The following is an 18,405-nucleotide window of genomic DNA, read 5'->3' as shown; positions in this document are numbered from 1 at the left end:
AAGACTCGATCGGCCGAAATGAGGAAATAAGTTTGCGATACTCTTTCCGAGCCTCAAGTTGTGAAGTTAGGAACAATGGTGGAGTAAACAGCCTTTAACTGAGTCACTGGAGAGCCATCAGGGCGGAGACATTAGCATGAAACTTGTAAACGCCTTGCATAGCTGTGACCTCACCCTGTCAACAAGAACCATATGCACGGCTTGCTTGGGCCAAAAGACCGAAAGGATGGGAAGCAGGAATAACAGAAGGGTCCAAATGAAGAGCATCATCATTGGCACTTCAGGGTAGACTACACAATCCATGGATCAAAATAAGCCGTTTCCTTTCCAAACATCTGCAACACATTGCTTCACACCGCTTCCATCCTTACATATTTTGTAGTTTGTACTACAGACAGTCAATCGCGTGGCAACAATAACACCAGCTACAGTATGTGACCTTCAATCCTTACATATTTTGTAGTTTGTACTACAGACAGTCAATCGCGTGGCAACAATCATACCAGCTATGTGAACCACTACACTACCAATGTCCATTGCGGTCACTGCGCTTTCTAACAGAGTACATAAACACATACTTGTACCTGTGTGTCTGCAAATGTGTGCTTTTCTCCTGCGTGACCTCGTGTGTTTCCAGCTGTGTTTCGTGGTCGCCAAATGGGATTCTAAATGACATCTTTGGCTGGAACTCTTTCTCTCTCTCTCTCTCTCTGTGTCTCATGCACGCACGCACATAGCATATCTTCTCCATCCCTCATCCAGATGTTTTCTGTTGAACAGCAGCTCCAAAATCTGGGCGACACACCCCTCCCACCAACTTCTTCTCGACCAGATGGTAGTTGAACACACCTCATATGAGAAGGAGGCGACATGAGTGTGTGTGTGTGTGTGTGTGTGTGTGTGTGTGTGTGTGTGTGTGTGTGTGTGTGTGTGTGTGTGTGTGTGTGTGTGTGTGTGTGTGTGTGTGTGTGTGTGTGTGTTCGCACAAGTGACTCAGGATCAAAACATACTCTAATTGCTTGAGTATACGCAAAAAGGCAAAGCAAAACTCCATTTTACATCTGCCTGACAGAAGTTGTTCTTGGACTACTTTAAGTACTGATTAAAAAAGACACTAATAACACTTTCTGAATTTGCATTCAGTCAGTTGACAACACCATATACACTCTATTGCCAAAAGTATTTGGCCACCCATCCAAATGATCAGAATCAGGTGTCCTAATCACTTGGCCCGGCCACAGGTGTATAAAATCAAGCACTTAAGCTTGGAGACTATTTCTACAAACATTTGTGAAAGAATGGGCCGCTCTCAGTGATTTCCAGCGTGGAACTGTCATAGGATGCCACCTGTGCAACAAATCCAGTCATGACATGTCCTCGCTCCTAAATATTCCAAAGTCAACTGTCGGCTTTATTATAAGAAAATGGAAGAGTTTGGGAACAACAGCAACTCAGCCACCAAGTGGTAGGCCACGTAAACTGACAGAGAGGGGTCAGCGGATGCTGAAGCGTGTAGTGCAAAGACTTTCTGCACAGTCAGTTGCTACAGAGCTCCAAACTTCATGTGACCTTCCAATTAGCCCACGTACAGTACGCAGAGAGCTTCATGGAATGGGTTTCCATGGCCGGGCAGTTGCATCTAATCCATACATCACCAAGTCTAATGCAAAGCGTGGGATGCAGTGATGTAAAGCACGTCGCCACTGGACTCTAGAGCAGTGGAGACGCCTTCTCTGGAGTGATTAATCACACTTTTCCATCTGGCAATCTGATGGACGAGTCTGGGTTTGGAGGTTGCCAGGAGAACGTTACATTTTGGACTGCATTGTGCCGAGTGTGAAATTTGGTGGAGAAGGAATTCTGATGTGGGGTTGTTTTTCAGGAGTTGGGCTTGGCCCCTTAGTTCCAGTGAAAGGAACTTTGAATGCTCCAGGATACCAAAACATTTTGGACAATTCCATGCTCCCAACATTATGGGAACAGTTTGGAGCGGGCCCCTTCCTCTTCCAACATGACTGTGCACCAGTGCACAAAGCAAGGTCCATAAAGACATGGATGACAGAGTCTGGTGTGGATGAACTTGACTGGCCTGCACAGAGTCCTGGCCTGAACCCGATAGAACCCCTTTGGGATAAATTAGAACGGAGACTGAGAGCCAGGCCTTCTCGACAAACATCAGTGTGTGACATCACCAATGCGCTTTTGGAAGAAGGGTCGGAAATTCCTATAAACACACTCCGCAACCTTGTGGACAGCCTTCCCAGAAGAGTTGAAGCTGTAGTAGCTGCAAAAGGTGGACAGATATCATATTGAACCCTATGGGTTCGGAACGGGATGGCACTTAAGTTTATATGTGAGTCAAGGCAGGTGGCCAAATACTTTTGAGAATATTGTGTATATTTCAGGATATCTGGATGCAGCCAAAAAAGTGGCATGATTGGTGATACCAGTTTTCCCTACATGTTGGATTAATTAATAGAGTAAGGGTTATGATTAATTCACCATGTAACCCCAGAACATAAGTCTTGTGCTGAAAGATATTAACATCTCATCAGTCGGCATCCCAGTGAGAGCAGACATTGTACTGTAAATGGTTGTTTTATTATGTCCATAGTTATATGTGCCCTTAGCAATACTGCTTCATGATGCTAAGTGTGTTACTGGAGCTAGATCTGCTTATCACTAAGCTTGTACAACTTGTAGCTCATCCTCCTTATATTTAGGCTCAAAAATATAAGGCTCTGATCATCATTTGTCCCCAAGAGTTGTTGGCTTTCATGAAGACCGTCATGATTAGTAGTAGTTGTCTTTGAAGGAAATAGCGAACCTGAATTGTGAACTCAATGTGCCATCATAATGTTTAAAATGATCAAAATACGTAAATATTACATGTTATTATGAATGTGCCCGTTACTACATTACATATATACTTACAGCATGTACAGTATTTAGGACGTTGATTCATGTTTTTAAAACACTTAATAGGCAGAGTAGTTCGAATTCAGTTACCTGCATTGTTTGCCACCTCTTGCTAGTGTTTATTTACAGGTTAGAATACATTATTGTATTTTTTTGTGTTTCCACAAATGATGTATTCCCAGCCTTTCATAGACTATGACCACTCCCAACTTAAAGCACCACATCTTCAAGAAACAGAATACTCAATTTTCCCCTGAAGGTAACAACAGACTTAAGCAATATTGAATGCATTTCAAACAATAAACAACAAAGTCAGAACAAAGTCCAAAATAATCAAAAACAAAGGTTGCGCACAACTGCTTATGACTCCTTGTAGTCCACAAAATGCACAAAACGGTTCATAATATTCCTAAAATGTACAAATAATTGTATAAAATTGTATAATATAAAAAGTAACACTAAAAATATAATAATAATATAAAATATATTAACATTATGCAAGCATGACAATATTCATAGTTCCAACAGAAGACATTTGTGCACATTTTACTCGCCAGATATCAAGTGCTATGAATAACAAATGAATTTAATAATGTTAATTAAAAATATGAAAAGAGCTGAAACCATAGCAATTGTATGAAGAGATTCAAAAGCTGAGAACAGACTAAAGCAAAGACAGGCACATCATGCACTCATTTGCCGACACACACACGTCACACACACACAAAGCTGACCCAGTTTCTGAGGCCTGCAGACTTTAACTGACACTGAGTAACCCGGATAAGAACGCACTTTCACGCAAAGTCCCTCTTGTTCTCCCACACTCAATTTTGGGCTTTTTAAATTACTTTTTAGAACGGAAAGGCATTCAAGCCCATATTGAGTGGATGTAAACCTCAGACCAGAACTGTATAAACACACACACACACACACACACATATAAACTCACGTTCAGACAGGGCAACAGATTGTGTGTGTGTGTGTGTGTGTGTGTGTGTGTGTGTGTGTGTGTGTGTGTGTGTGTGTGTGTGTGTGTGTGTGTGTGTGTGTGTGTGTGTGTGTGTGTGTGTGTGTGTGTGTGTGTGTGTGTGTGTGTGTGTGTGTGTGTGTGTGTGTGTGTGTGTGTGTGTGTGCAGCAGTGTGGTTTAAAAACTTAGAAGCAGAGATGAAGTCGAGATAAAAACGATCACTTATGTTTAGACTAAAGTCTGATCCAAGACAGGGTGGCCTTATTTGTGCACTTTTTGATGGCTCGAATGTGTGTGAGTGTTTATGTTCAGGCTAGGGATCCACCGATAATCGTTGCCGATATTTGGCTTTTTTAAATTAACCACCAACATTATTTCGCTACTGGTCCGACATCTCCAAAAAAAAAAAATTAAAAATAACTTAAAGGTTTTGTTTAGCTGTTTACTGATGTATACTATTCATGTTTAGCTAACTTTTACTTCAAATGCTCCAAATATCGACTGGTAATAATCGGTATCGGTCCTGGGAAAACCATATTGGTCGATAGTTCAGGCTACATGCTGTTCAGAATCCGATCAACATCCAATGGGAGCCATAAAGTAAATATGTATATCTTCTGCTTATTTTCTACTGTAAGTTTACTCACCTCCTAAAAATGGGAAGAGTCCAGAATGTTTATGGTTGGTTTTATTTTATCGGGGAAGGGCAGAATATCAACAAAAATGAAGAAAAAAAGGTTACAATCATTTGTATTTGATTAAGTGAAATACAGTTGTGGTCAAAAGTTTACATACACTTGTAAATTACATAATGTCATGGCTGTCTTGAGTTGCCAATAATTTCTACAACTCTTATTTTTTTTGTGGAGCACATACTTGTTGGTCACAAAAAACATTCATGAAGTTTTGGTTCTTATAAGAATTTATTATGGGTCTACTGAAAATGTGACCAAATCTGCTGGGTCAAAAGTATACAAACAGCTATGTTAATATTTGGTTACATGTCCCTTGGCAAGTTTCACATTTTCAGTAGACCCATAATAAATTCATAAAAGAACCAAAACTTCATGAATGTTTTTTGTGACCAACAAGTATGTGCTCCAATCACTATCACAAAAAAATAAGAGTTGTAGAAATTATTAGAAACTCAAGACATTATGTTCTTTACAAGTGCATGTAAACTTTTGACCACGACTGTCGGTAGTGATGGGTAAGTGTATGGCACATTCACCACCTGTATTGACACTGCAGTGATACTGTGTTAATGTTTCTTAATGGTCATCCACCATCTGATGAATTAAATACATTCAATGGTTATGCTAATGTGGGATTAGACAATAGCCATAGAATAGAATAGAATATAATAGAACACAAAGTACTCTAATGATCCCTGGGGGAAATTCAGCACCACAGTTCGCTCACAATAAACAATAAACACTTAGGTATTTTTAAAAATGTGAATAATATAAATACAGTCTATTATACAGCAGTATTCACATGTGAATAATATAAATACAGTCTATTATACAGCATTATTCACATGTGAATAATATAAATACAGTTTACTATACAGCATTATTCACATGTGAATAATATAAATACAGTCTATTAAACAGCATTATTCACATGTGAATAATATAAATACAGTCTATTAAACAGCATTATTCACATGTGAATAATATAAATACAGTCTATTATACAGCATTATTCACATGTGAATAATATAAATACAGTCTATTATACAGCATCATTCACATGTGAATAATATAAATACAGTCTATTATGCAGCATTATTCACGTGTGAATAATATAAATACAGTTGTTGTAAGTCAGTGTTTCCCACACATTCATTTATTTGTGGCGGCCCGCCACGAAAGAATTACGTCCACCACAAATAAAAAATAAATAAAAAATAAAAATAAAAAATAAAAAAAATATATTTTTTTTTTTGTCCTGTCCAGCTTCTCAGGCAAATCATATAGTTGATGTAGATGCCCATATAGGCTGTTCAGATTTACTTTACAAAAGAGAAGTGTAGGATACTTCTCTTGTTGCCTTATTTGTATTTGACCACTACTGTTTTCTGTTTATTTGTTACTGACTGTGGCAGGACACCTCTGCCTCTGTTTCACTTTATGTTGCTGGTAAATAATATGGTTGTAGTAGTAGGCTAAAGTTAAATTATTTAGTATGCACTAATTAAAGGGGCAGAGCTTTAAGAGACATTTTAGCTTTTATATTTTATAGGATATATTTTTTGTAAGAACCACAATTAATAAATATATTTCAGTGAATAACTTATTGTTCAAATCTGTATATAAATATGTACATAAAGTGGGGCGACGTGGCGTAGTGGGTAGAGCAACTGTGCCAGAAACCTGAGGGTTGCAGGTTCGCTCCCCGCCTCTTACCATCCAAAAATCGCTGCCGTTGTGTCCTTGGGCAGGACACTTCACCCTTTGCCCCCGGTGCCGCTCACACCGGTGAAATGAATGATGAATGATAGGTGGTGGTCGGAGGGGCAAATTGCAAATTGCAGCCACGCTTCCATCAGTTTACCCCAGGGCAGCTGTGGCTACGAAAGTACCTTACCACCTATTTTCAGTAGACCCATAATAAATTCATAAAAGAACCAAAACTTCATGAATGTTTTTTGTGACCAACAAGTATGTGCTCCAATCACTATCACAAAAAAATAAGAGTTGTAGAAATTATTAGAAACTCAAGACATTATGTGAATGATTGATGGGTTCAGAAAAACATGTAAAGCGACTTTGGGTACTTAGAAAAGCGCTATATAAATCCCAGGTATTATTATTATTATTATTATTAAAGTGTTGTAATTATATTGTAAAATGGATGGATGGATGGATGGACGTTTAAAACAAAACTGTTTTTATTAATTAGTAAGTATACATTTTTTTAGCCTTTTTAGAGAAAATCATATCATTGTAATAAATTATGCAACTCACTCGATGATGTCATGGTGACCACGCCCATAGCCACGCCCCCACCGCCACAGGTATCTTGGCAGTTTATGGGAAACACTGTAAGTACAATTGTTTAGAGGAAAGTCCAAGCCCAAGCGTTCCAAGTACAGTTAGTTATTTACACATTATTTAAAAACTAATTGATATTATGGGAAATGACTGGCAGATTTATTTTCAGGAGCTAAAAATACAAAAAGAGAACTTGTTAGTGTTAGTTTTCACGACCTTAATCCTATTACAAATCTGTGACTGGATCTGAAACTTTCGAGATGCCGAGCAAACGCTTCAAAACCTTCATCTGTAAAGAAGAATGGACCAAAATGCATTCTGAGTGACGAACGATGAGAAATGTGCTCGCCATTAAGTGTTTCCCCAAGTCATGTTTTATGAGGAGGTCAAATACTTAGCAAGCTACCAAAATGACGGACTATTCTTGTCTTTATGAGGACGTAAACTTACAAAGTACCTTAGTGGAAACAACAGTCACAGTTTATAGCAGCTATTAATACGACAAATGCACTACCAACTGATACAACACAGACCAAAAACCAGATATAGTCAATGGACAATAAATACGTCATAGGAAGTTCCTGATTTGAATTTTAAGTACTTCAGTAAAAAATGAACACGATTAATTTTTTCATATCATCCGATCTTGATTAACATAATTATATTTTTTAAATTAAAGTCAGATTATTCTGTGCAGGATTATAGCGAGTACCGTTGCATCTCTACTGTTTACTATTGCAGTGTTTTGTAACAGACATTTATTCATGCCATGTTTGACGGAGGTAATGTATGCTGACAACGGTCATTTTCTTCATATCTATAATTGTGCTTACTAGAGGTGCAACGGTACAGGTAACCCACGCTCCGCTCCGTACCTCGGTTTTAGGGCCACGGTTTCACTTCTTTTTCAGTACGTTTTGTGGGGGGTAAAGAGAACAACTTTTTTTTACCTCTCAAAGTCCTTTTGTTATTTTGCTTGTCATCAAAAAGGGCATTCTGCAGTAAACAAAGTATCAGCGGTGTAGAGAATACTACAAGACTTTTACTTCAAGTTAACATTTACTAAACACTTTCAAATGGTAAATTATTATTTATATTCTTGGATGACTTGTATACATCAGTGCTTTAAACCAGCGGTTTGGCAAACGGCAAGCGGTGACATTGTACATGGACAGGAAAGCTTTAGAACAGAGGTGTTCAAAAGGATGTCAAACATGTACTTGATTGGGCGTATTCATAAAGATGAGTTTTCCACACATTAAAATGTTTGAAATACGCAATAACATTGATTTGTTTTTTAAAATGGCATTGGTATAGACACCCTACTTACTGTACCTTGCGCTTTTTAAATAAAAACATAGAACAACTACATTATTGTATTCATGTTAGCGTTTAAGATAGCTAGCGATTAGCACTCTAGTTACCAGCTAGCGATTAGGGCTGTAGTTGCCAGCTAACAATTTGCGCTCCGACTAGTCACCAGCTAGTGATTAATGCTGTAGTTCCCAGCTAGCAATCTGCCAACTAGTTTCCAGATAGCCATTAGCACGCTCGTTGTAATTAATTAATGCTCTAGATGTCACCCAGCGATTTTCCGACTAGTTGCCAACTAGCGATGAGCACTCACATTGTCGGCTAGCAATTTGCCAACTAGTTGCCAGCTATCAATGAACACTCTAGTTGCCAGATAGCGATTAACACCCGAGTTGCCAGTTAGCGATTAGCGATCTAGTTGCCAGTTAGCAATTTGTGCTCTAGTTTTAGTTGCCAGATAGCGATTAACACCCGAGTTGCCAGTTAGCGATTAGCGATCTAGTTGCCAGTTAGCAATTTGTGCTCTAGTTGTAGTTGCCATGTAGCGATTAGCGCGGTAGTTGTCAGCTCGCGACTGATGTTTTAGTTGTCAACCAGCAATTTTTCGGACTAATTGCCAGCTAGCAATTTGCGATTTATTTGCCAGCTAGGAATGAACACTTTCGTTGACAAATAGCGATTAGCACGCTAGTTGTTGGCTAGCGATTAGTGCTCTAGTTTTCACCCAGCGATTTTCGGACTAGTCGCCAGCTAGAGATTAAGACTCTAATAGCCAGATAGCGATTAACGTGCTAGTTGTCAGCTAGCGATTAGTGCTCTGGTTGTCAGTCAGCGATTTTTGGACTAGTTGCCAGCTAGAAATTAGCGCTCTAGTTGCCAGCAAGCAATTTACGCTCTAGTTGCAAGCTAGCAATTTGGTAACAAGTTGCCGGCGCGCTAGTTCCCGGATTTTATTTAGAGTGCTAGTTGTCAGCTAACGATTAGTACTCTTCTTGCCAGCTAGCGACTAAGGCTCTAGTTGCCAGCTAGCAATTAGTGCACCAGTTGTCAGCTAAAGACTAGTGCTGTAGTTGTCAGCTGGTGATTTTCGTAATAGTTGCCAGCTGGCGATTTACGGACTAGAAACCAGCTAGCGATTTGCGTGCTAGTTGCCAGCTACTGATTAGTGCTCCAGTTTCCAGCTGGCAATTAGCGCTCTAGTTGCCAGCAAGCAACTTACGCTCTAGTTGCAAGCTAGCAATTTGGTAACAAGTAACCACCCAACTATTAGTGCGCCAGTTGCCGGATTGCATTTAGAGTGCTAGTTGTCAACTAGCGATTAGTACTTTTCTTGCCAGCTAGCGACTAAGGCTCCAGTTGCCAGCTAGCAATTAGTGCGCCAGTTGTCAGCTAGAGACTTGTGCTGTAGTTGTCAGCTAGTGATTTTCGTAGCAGTTGCCAGCTGACGATTTGCGGACTAGAAACCAGCTAGCGATTTGCGTGCTAGTTGCCAGCTAGTGATTAGCGCTCTAGTTGCCAGCAAGCAATTAGCGCTTTAGTTGCAAGCAAGAAATTTACGCTCTAGTTGCAAGCTAGCAATTGGTAACAAGTTGCCACCCACCTATTAGTGCGCTAGTTGCCGGATTGCATCTAGAGCACTAGTTGTCAGCTAGCGATTAGTACTCTTCTTGCCAGCTAGCGACTAAGGCTCTAGTTGCCAGCTAGCAATTAGTGCACTAGTTGTCAGCTAGAGACTAGTGCTGTAGTTGTCAGCTAGTGATTTGCGTAGTAGTTGCCAGCTGGCGATTTGCGGACTAGAAACCAGCTAGCGATTTGCGTGCTAGTTGCCAGCTAGTGATTAGCGCTCTAGTTGCCAGCAAGCAATTAGCGCTTTAGTTGCCAGCAAGAAATTTACGCTCTAGTTGCAAGCTAGCAATTGGTAACAAGTTGCCACCCACCTATTAGTGCGCTAGTTGCCGGATTGCATTTAGAGCGCTAGTTGTCAACTAGCGATTAGTACTTTTCTTGCCAGCTAGCGACTAAGGCTCCAGTTGCCAGCTAGCAATTAGTGCGCCAGTTGTCAGCTAGAGACTTGTGCTGTAGTTGTCAGCTAGTGATTTTCGTAGCAGTTGCCAGCTGACGATTTGCGGACTAGAAACCAGCTAGCGATTTGCGTGCTAGTTGCCAGCTAGTGATTAGCGCTCTAGTTGCCAGCAAGCAATTAGCGCTTTAGTTGCCAGCAAGAAATTTACGCTCTAGTTGCAAGCTAGCAATTGGTAACAAGTTGCCACCCACCTATTAGTGCGCTAGTTGCCGGATTGCATCTAGAGCACTAGTTGTCAGCTAGCGATTAGTACTCTTCTTGCCAGCTAGCGACTAAGGCTCTAGTTGCCAGCTAGCAATTAGTGCACTAGTTGTCAGCTAGAGACTAGTGCTGTAGTTGTCAGCTAGTGATTTGCGTAGTAGTTGCCAGCTGGCGATTTGCGGACTAGAAACCAGCTAGCGATTTGCGTGCTAGTTGCCAGCTAGTGATTAGCGCTCTAGTTGCCAGCAAGCAATTAGCGCTTTAGTTGCCAGCAAGAAATTTACGCTCTAGTTGCAAGCTAGCAATTGGTAACAAGTTGCCACCCACCTATTAGTGCGCTAGTTGCCGGATTGCATCTAGAGCACTAGTTGTCAGCTAGCGATTAGTACTCTTCTTGCCAGCTAGCGACTAAGGCTCTAGTTGCCAGCTAGCAATCAGTGCACTAGTTGTCAGCTAGACACTAGTGCTGTAGTTGTCAGCTGGTGATTTGCGTAGTAGTTGCCAGCTGGCGATTTGCGGACTAGAAACCAGCTAGCGATTTGCGTGCTAGTTGCCAGCTAGTGATTAGCGCTCTAGTTGCCAGCCAGCAATTAGCGCTTTAGTTGCAAGCAAGAAATTTACGCTCTAGTTGCAAGCTAGCAATTGGTAACAAGTTGCCACCCACCTATTAGTGCGCTAGTTGCCGGATTGCATCTAGAGCACTAGTTGTCAGCTAGCGATTAGTACTCTTCTTGCCAGCTAGCGACTAAGGCTCTAGTTGCCAGCTAGCAATTAGTGCGCTAGTTGTCAGCTAGCGGCTAGTGCTTTAGTTGTCAGCTGGTGATTTTCGTAGTAGTTGCCAGCTGGCGATTTGCGGACTAGAAACCAGCTAGTGATTTGCGTGCTAGTTGCCAGCTAGTGATTAGCGCTCCAATTGACAGCTTGGGATTAGCGCTCTGGTTGTCAGCTAGCAATTAGTGTGCAAAATGCCAGCTAGCTATTAGCGGCACTACTACTATTATTGCACAATAACACAGTAATTCTACAACCAGTTTAAAATAAAACATTCATTTACAAGGTATTTAAGTAGGGGGTCCCCGCTCCATCAGTTTGGGGGTCCTTGGTCTGGACAACGTTGAAGACCCCAGCACTGCTTTAGAGATGAACAAAATCCAATCATACAATTCCGTTGGAAGTACGACAGTGTTCCAAAAACAAAATCCTAACAGAAAAGGTGCTCTCTAATCGTCATCGAAGCAGACATCTGTGTCACACCAGACATTTCCAGGTCAATATTATTGCCGCACAATCCCACAAATCACTCAGTCGCAATCCCCAATTGCTCTCTAGCAACAACACAGATATCAGGAGAGAGGCATACAGTGTGTGTGTGTGTGTGTGTGTGTGTGTGTGTGTATGTGTGTGTGCGCTGATTGATGTAAATTGACAGCTGAAGCGGCGCCATGTGCCCAACCATCAGCCTGGCACCCACTGTCTCTGTTATTCTCCCCTCTCTCACTCCACACACACACACACACACACACACACACACACACACACGCACATTTATAACCAAATGCACACACACACAAACCCTGTGTCCTTCTCGAGTGACTCCGCTATAATGTTTCAGATGTAGGTGTGGTGAAGCATTACGGAAAGCTCCCCTAATTCCATTAGGAGTCGGTCATCTTGCATAATAAGCTTCGAATCTTCCCTGTGTGACAAAGATGCAAAGCATCGAGGGCGTGTATGTCACCAAAATGCTGGCCCACAAAGTGTGTGTGCGTGTATGTGCATGCGTGTGTCCGGTTGCCATGACGATGATCACACATGAGCCAGCAACCAAAATGCAGTCCATTTCTTCTCCAAGTTGATCTCGCATAATTAATTTGTAGGTGAGAATAAACAGAATGACGGAAAGAAAAACAAAAAAAATACAATAATACTGTGTCGTATGATGAAGTGATGGCACATTTTACTTTCATATCCTCCTGAGAACCATTAGTTTTTTTGTGTACTGTACTTCTTTCGTCAGGGTTACACATTAGAAATAGCCCTGTGATGCATATTACAAATGTCCATTGCAGAGGATGCAGGGAATATGCAATAAAGGGAAAGCTATTATTTTCATATGTTCCATCCAGAAATGTGTTATAATGCAGATGGACCAGAGGTGTCAAAGTCGTTTTCACTGAGGAGTTATGCCACTTCTAACAGTGAATACTATTATTACACTTTTTTTAATGCATTTTATTAGTACTACAATGTAAAATGGTAAGTTGCAATAATTCCACCTCAAAATGTAGTGCAATACTACTGTAAATGGCAAAACAGTACTGCGGTTTTTTATAGTTAAAAAAAGGCAGCACAGTAGCCAGAATTTTACTGTAAAATGTACATTTGTTTTTTTACTGTAAATTTAAAAAAACACTGCAATTTTACAGTAAAATGTTGGCACCTGAGCTCCCAGTCAATTTTTATGTATTTTTTTTTACCGCAAATCAACAAAATGTTTCGGTGTATTACTGTAAATGCCAAAACGATACCACAGTTTATTACTGTAAAAAAAAAGTACAGTTGTTTTCATTTAGAGAAAAATGCTGTAAAATTGTGAAATTTTACCATGAAAACTATTGCTATTTTACATTGCACAATTTGATGGATAATTTGCTCTGAAATCATTATTAGTATTAATTTATTTTTTATTTTTTTAAATGGTTTGTACGGAGCCCCTAAAGGGACATGGGAATTTTTTTTTTTTTAGACATGTATCTCGTGGCTTTTTATAATTTTTTTTTTTTTTTTTTTTTTTTATAAAAGAGGAAAACTGTCCTTTCCCGGGCATGATAAAGTCTTAAATAATGTCAAACATGTAGCATTACAATAACCAGGAAGATAAAGTGTTTGTCTCACACCTACTAATCAAGCATTCACATTTTGCCACAACACACATGGGGGAAAGTCCTAATTGGAAATACAGCCATATTAACTCCTAAACTGCCATTTTAACACACACCCAACCATCAGCACGCATCCAATGCTTTCTCGTGGCCACGAGAAACTTTCTCGTGCGCACGAGAAACTTTCTCGTGGCCACGAGAAACTTTTTATAAAAAAATAAAAACTTTTTTTTTTTTTTTAATAAAAAAGTTTCTTGTGGCCACGAGAAAGTTTCTCGTGGCCACGAGATACATGTCTAAAAAAAAAAAATTCCCATGTCCCTTTAGGGGCTCCGTAGGTTTGAATGTTTGATAATATATTTTTTTATAATTCGACAATATTTAAGTTAACATCATTTGAGATTACATGGAGCACATATATTGTTTTTTTTCCCAAAATAGAAAGAAATAATACATTTAGTAAGACAAGTTACAGTACTTTATTGATACATATTATTTCCAGGCTTTGGAGGGCCAAATAAAATGAAGTGGCGGGCCATATCTGGCCCCCGGGCCTTGAGTTTGACACCTGTGAGATAGACCATTATTGTTAGAATAATTGCATCTAAGTTATCACAAAACTTTGTGTTTCAATGAGTTCCCGGCGAGAGGACAAAAGCTGTCTTTAATCCTACTAAGCAGAAGGCTTGTAAAACTCCACTGTGTAGGATGGGAAGCAACATGAAGGTGTTCTGTTTCTTTCATGTATTGTAATCCACAGAAAGATTTTGTCTTGACCCAAGAACTACAAAAGCGTAGAGGAAGCAGGACCAGACTCCCCTCCAGGCTACCTTTTCTGTGAACTGTTTTACGACCTCTTCTCTGAACTGTTTTACGACCTTTTCTTTGAACTGTTGTAATCCAAGGCGATGGCTGTTTACGACCCCCGTCCCTTAGAAACAGCTGTTGCCATGTAATCAGAAAAAGTCCAAATAAAAGAGAAGGCGTACAATCTTTCGCCAGAGCGTGATGGAGACTGTACAAGAGTACAGCCCAGACGCGCTCTCCTCGATTGAGCCAAATGTAATTCTGTCTCTGTTTAATTCCTTGTTTCTTGTCTTGTTTAGTAGATGTCATCAGTGTTTGAACCTGACAATTATCTTTTTACTACTCACCTTTTGAGTTTGACGCCTGTGAGATAGACCATAATCTTTTTACCACTTACCTATCAACCCTCCCATTTCCCCTGCAAAATATTTAGGGCCCAAGCAGCAAAGGCTGCGATAGCTCTATTATAGTTGCTCCGTGCATTATTTTTCTCCCACTTCATTCAAATTTTCCATGCCCTTAACACACACGGAAATTCACCAATTTTTGCAAGCGCATCCGGTCCGGTGAAAATGTTTTAATCTTGTGGTCACCGAAACACGAAATTTCAAAATTTAACATATTAGCCCCTGCCACCAGTTTGACCGATCGTCACAAAAATGGCTGGAGACCTCTGTCATGACAAGACGCATGGCGTGGCGCGGTTGGGAGAGTGGCTGTGCCAGTAACCTGAGGGTTCCTGGTTCAATCCCCACCTTCTACCATCCTAGTCACGTCCGTTGTGTCCTTTAACAAGACACTTCACCCTTGCTCCTGATGGGTCCTGGTTAGCGCCTTGCATGGTAGCTCCCGCCATCAGTGTGTGAATGTGTGTGTGAATGGGTGAATGTGGAAATAGTGTCAAAGCGCTTTTAGTTCCTTCAAAAGGTAGAAAAGCGCTATACAAGTATAACCCATTTACCATTTTAAATGTCTTAGGAAGCCGTATTTTTAGGACAAAAACAGGGGTCGTACTTTAATGAACTCATTGAAGGGACTTTGACCAAATGAACCACGGTTAAAATGACAAATACAAGACAGATGGGCGATGCTTAATTGCGAAGGAATTTTGCCTATGCCCTAGGATGTGATGGGTCTGGCATGGCGCCAAACTTTAATCTGATGATTCGCCACAAAACTGTCAACATTTCTAAGCACCTGACATTGTAATAACTGCTGCTATCTAAGCAATTGATAGTTCATTCCCCCTACAGTGGATGTTTTGACTATTGTACAAAGTATGGCTGTTACCTTGTCACCAGCAAAGACACACACGATAGCACATGCATGCACGCACACACACACACACACACAATTATTATACATAATATTATTCTTCCCCTCCTCCAGGCTTAACACTCCACTCGGTCACTGCACCTTCTGCCAGTTTAATTTCCCACCAACCTGAGTAAAGCCTAGGGAGAATGTGTGTGTGTGTGTGTGAGTTAGTGTGTGTGTGTTTGTGTGGGTTTATAGGTTTCTGTTGCTGAATAACCACATTCCATTTAGTTTGAATTCACATTACTCGGTCTACGCCGAACTGTCAGCATATGTTGTTTGACCAAGAGTTTGCGACAACATACATACAGTAAGCGTTACAGTATGTGCTCGCGTCATAGGTAGTAATGTCTGTGTGCTTCGGCTGTAACAGTGATAGTAAGTAGGTCTGCTCGGGAAGTTAATCCAAACACATTGTGCAGCCGGGCATGAAGGGGAGCAGTCGGGTCGATACGCTCCACCATCATATTGTCATGCTTCGCTACCACTCAGTGTTTCCTCTCCTATCAGTGCATGGCACTACAGGCCAGCCTTTCATCGCGACAGAGTCTCTGATATTGTAAGTGCCGTCGTTCATGGTTTACCAACTCTTATTCACAGAGAAAATAGTCTTACCGAGGCTACATGGTTGTCCACACCAACCTATATCAGCCATAAACATGCGTTAAAAACTAGGGCGGTCCGATATCAGCAAAAAAAAATCTGATTTTATCGACTTGATACAAGCAGTCCAGCCAGTTAACATCTAAATGTCCTCCAATATAAGATTGGTCTTTTCTTGTATTCTCATGAAGTTGTTTACAAAAAGGTAAACATGGGAGGCTATAGTTAAGTTAAAGTACCACTGATAGTCACACGCACACTAAGTGTGGTGAAATTACTCTCTGCATTTGACCCATCCCCTTGTTCCACTCCCTTGGAGGTGAGGGGAGCAGTGAGCAGCAACGGTGGCCGCGCTCGGGAATCATGTTGGTAATTTAAACCCCAATTCCAACCCTTGGTGCTGAGTGCCAAGCAGGGAGGTAATGGGTCCCATTTTTATAGTCTTTGTTATGACTCAGCTGGGGTTTGAACTCACGACCTACCGATCTCAGGCTAGGAGAAGCGAGCAGCTACACAACAGCTCAGCACACAATAGCACACAAACTATACATACGTAAAAAGTGTCCCTAATTGAACACTCTTGCAGTTTAAAACACAACATTTGTCAACATAAGCAAGTATAAAATGATTATAGTTGCATATTACTTACAGACACAAAATGTCCAAGGCAGAAGCATATTAGAAAGTGTCAACTGAGTAACTAAAGTGTCCGCATCATTCAATTTACTGCGTCATGAGCTTAATTTAGAATTATTGTGACCATGAGGTGTCTCCAAAAAACTAATTATCACTCCATTTCAAAAACATAAATCTGTCACAAGGTTAGTGTTTTTATACTTACCATTGTTCTCTGAGTAAATTCACTTGATATAACAAGATTAGGGTTTCATGCTGCTGGTCCTATACCGATCATCCATGAATGAGATACAGATCACAAATATTAACTGTAAAATGTTCCATTTATTTGTGGTGAGTGCTATTTACAGTTTAACAACATCAACACCCTATTTAAACCAGTTCTTTTTTATTACATACAACTATTGCACTGGTACATGATAAAAACAACTACTATCTGCTACTCAATGCAACAGTTTCGTTTTTGTCCTCAAAGTCCACCTTTGTGATTTGTAAACATTAACAAAAACAACAAAAAATACATATTTTGAGGGAGTAAAAATATCGGTTTAATCACTCTAGTATCGATCATATACTGATATTATCTTTGGTATCGACACCACCAATTTATGGATCAATTCGCCATTCTCTTACATGTCGTGTACTGACTGTGACAATACTGACACAAAAACAGATGTTTTTAAAATATGATTGTTTCCCAATGACTGTTTTGAATACAAGTAAAATGTCATCTTTATCAGACTCACACACACACTAGGTGTGGTGAAATTACTCTCTGCGTTTGACCTATCCCCTTGTTCCACCCCCTGGGAGGTGAGGGGAGCAGTGTTAACCCCCAATTGCAACCCTTGGTGCTGAGCACCAAGCAGGGAGGTAATGGGTCCCATTTTTATAGTCTTTGGTATGACTCAGCCGGGGTTTGAACTCACAACCTACCGATCTCAGGGCAGACACTCTAACCACAAGGCCACTGAGCAGTATAAACGTGCACAGGCGCCAATGTGGCCCCGATGCCACTTGTATGTGCAGTTTGAAAAAGTGAAAACAAAGGAAGTTAACCGGATTCCATAAATTAACATAGAGGTCGCTACTACTACTACAAAACAACATAAGTCGCCACAAAAATTATTTTTTTATGTGAAAATAAATTAAATATATAATACGTAGTAATGAATATTTATAATGTTATATATTTGGGAAGATTCAAAAGCCTTTTGTTAGATATGTATATGTGTGCTAGTTGTAGCTATTAGGCTGTTCTAGTTTTTATTTTATTTTACTATTTATTTTACTCGTTGGGGGCAGCTATTTGTGGTTCTAGCGTTGTTGTTTTTAAATGCACTGTAGCACTTTGAGATTGTTTGTTCAATGTAAAGTGTTTTTACAAATGGGGCGGTATAGCTCAGTTGGTAGAGTGGCCGTGCCAGCAACTTGAGGGTTCCAGGTTCGATCCCCGCTTCCGCCATCCTAGTTACTGCCGTTGTGTCCTTGGGCAAGACAGTTTACCCACCTGCTCCCAGTGCCACCCACACTGGTTTAAATGTAACTTAGATATTGGGTTTCACTATGTGAAGCGCTTTGAGTCACTAGAGAAAAAACGCTATATAAATATAATGCTCAAATAAAATCTACTATTATATATTATTTGCGCACTATTGACTTATTGACTAATGATG

At 40.3% G+C, this 18,405-nt stretch overlaps 1 protein-coding gene across 6 annotated transcripts in view; it reads right to left on the bottom strand.

Moving 5' to 3' along the window:
• numbl (NUMB like endocytic adaptor protein) overlaps positions 1–18,405 on the bottom strand; it is a 167,918-nt gene that overhangs the window by 49,346 nt on the left and 100,167 nt on the right. Inside the window, exon 1 of one of the 6 annotated variants that reach the window (XM_062067999.1) lies at positions 11,539–13,554. The exons of 4 other annotated variants lie outside the window; for them this stretch is intronic. Coding sequence is in view for 1 of the 2 variants with exons in the window: in XM_062067993.1 (XP_061923977.1) it covers positions 585–676 (92 nt within the window). In the remaining variant the exon portion in view is untranslated. Of the gene's footprint in view, positions 1–584; positions 678–11,538; positions 13,555–18,405 lie in introns of those variants that run through there. One more of the 6 variants, XM_062067993.1, reaches the window with a different exon arrangement.

This window comes from Entelurus aequoreus, linkage group LG13 (assembly GCF_033978785.1).
Source record: "Entelurus aequoreus isolate RoL-2023_Sb linkage group LG13, RoL_Eaeq_v1.1, whole genome shotgun sequence".
In the NCBI taxonomy this organism is placed as follows: Eukaryota; Metazoa; Chordata; class Actinopteri; order Syngnathiformes; family Syngnathidae; genus Entelurus; species Entelurus aequoreus.
The sequence above is the reverse complement of the archived record's forward strand: the minus strand, read 5'-3'. Positions and strand labels throughout refer to the sequence as shown.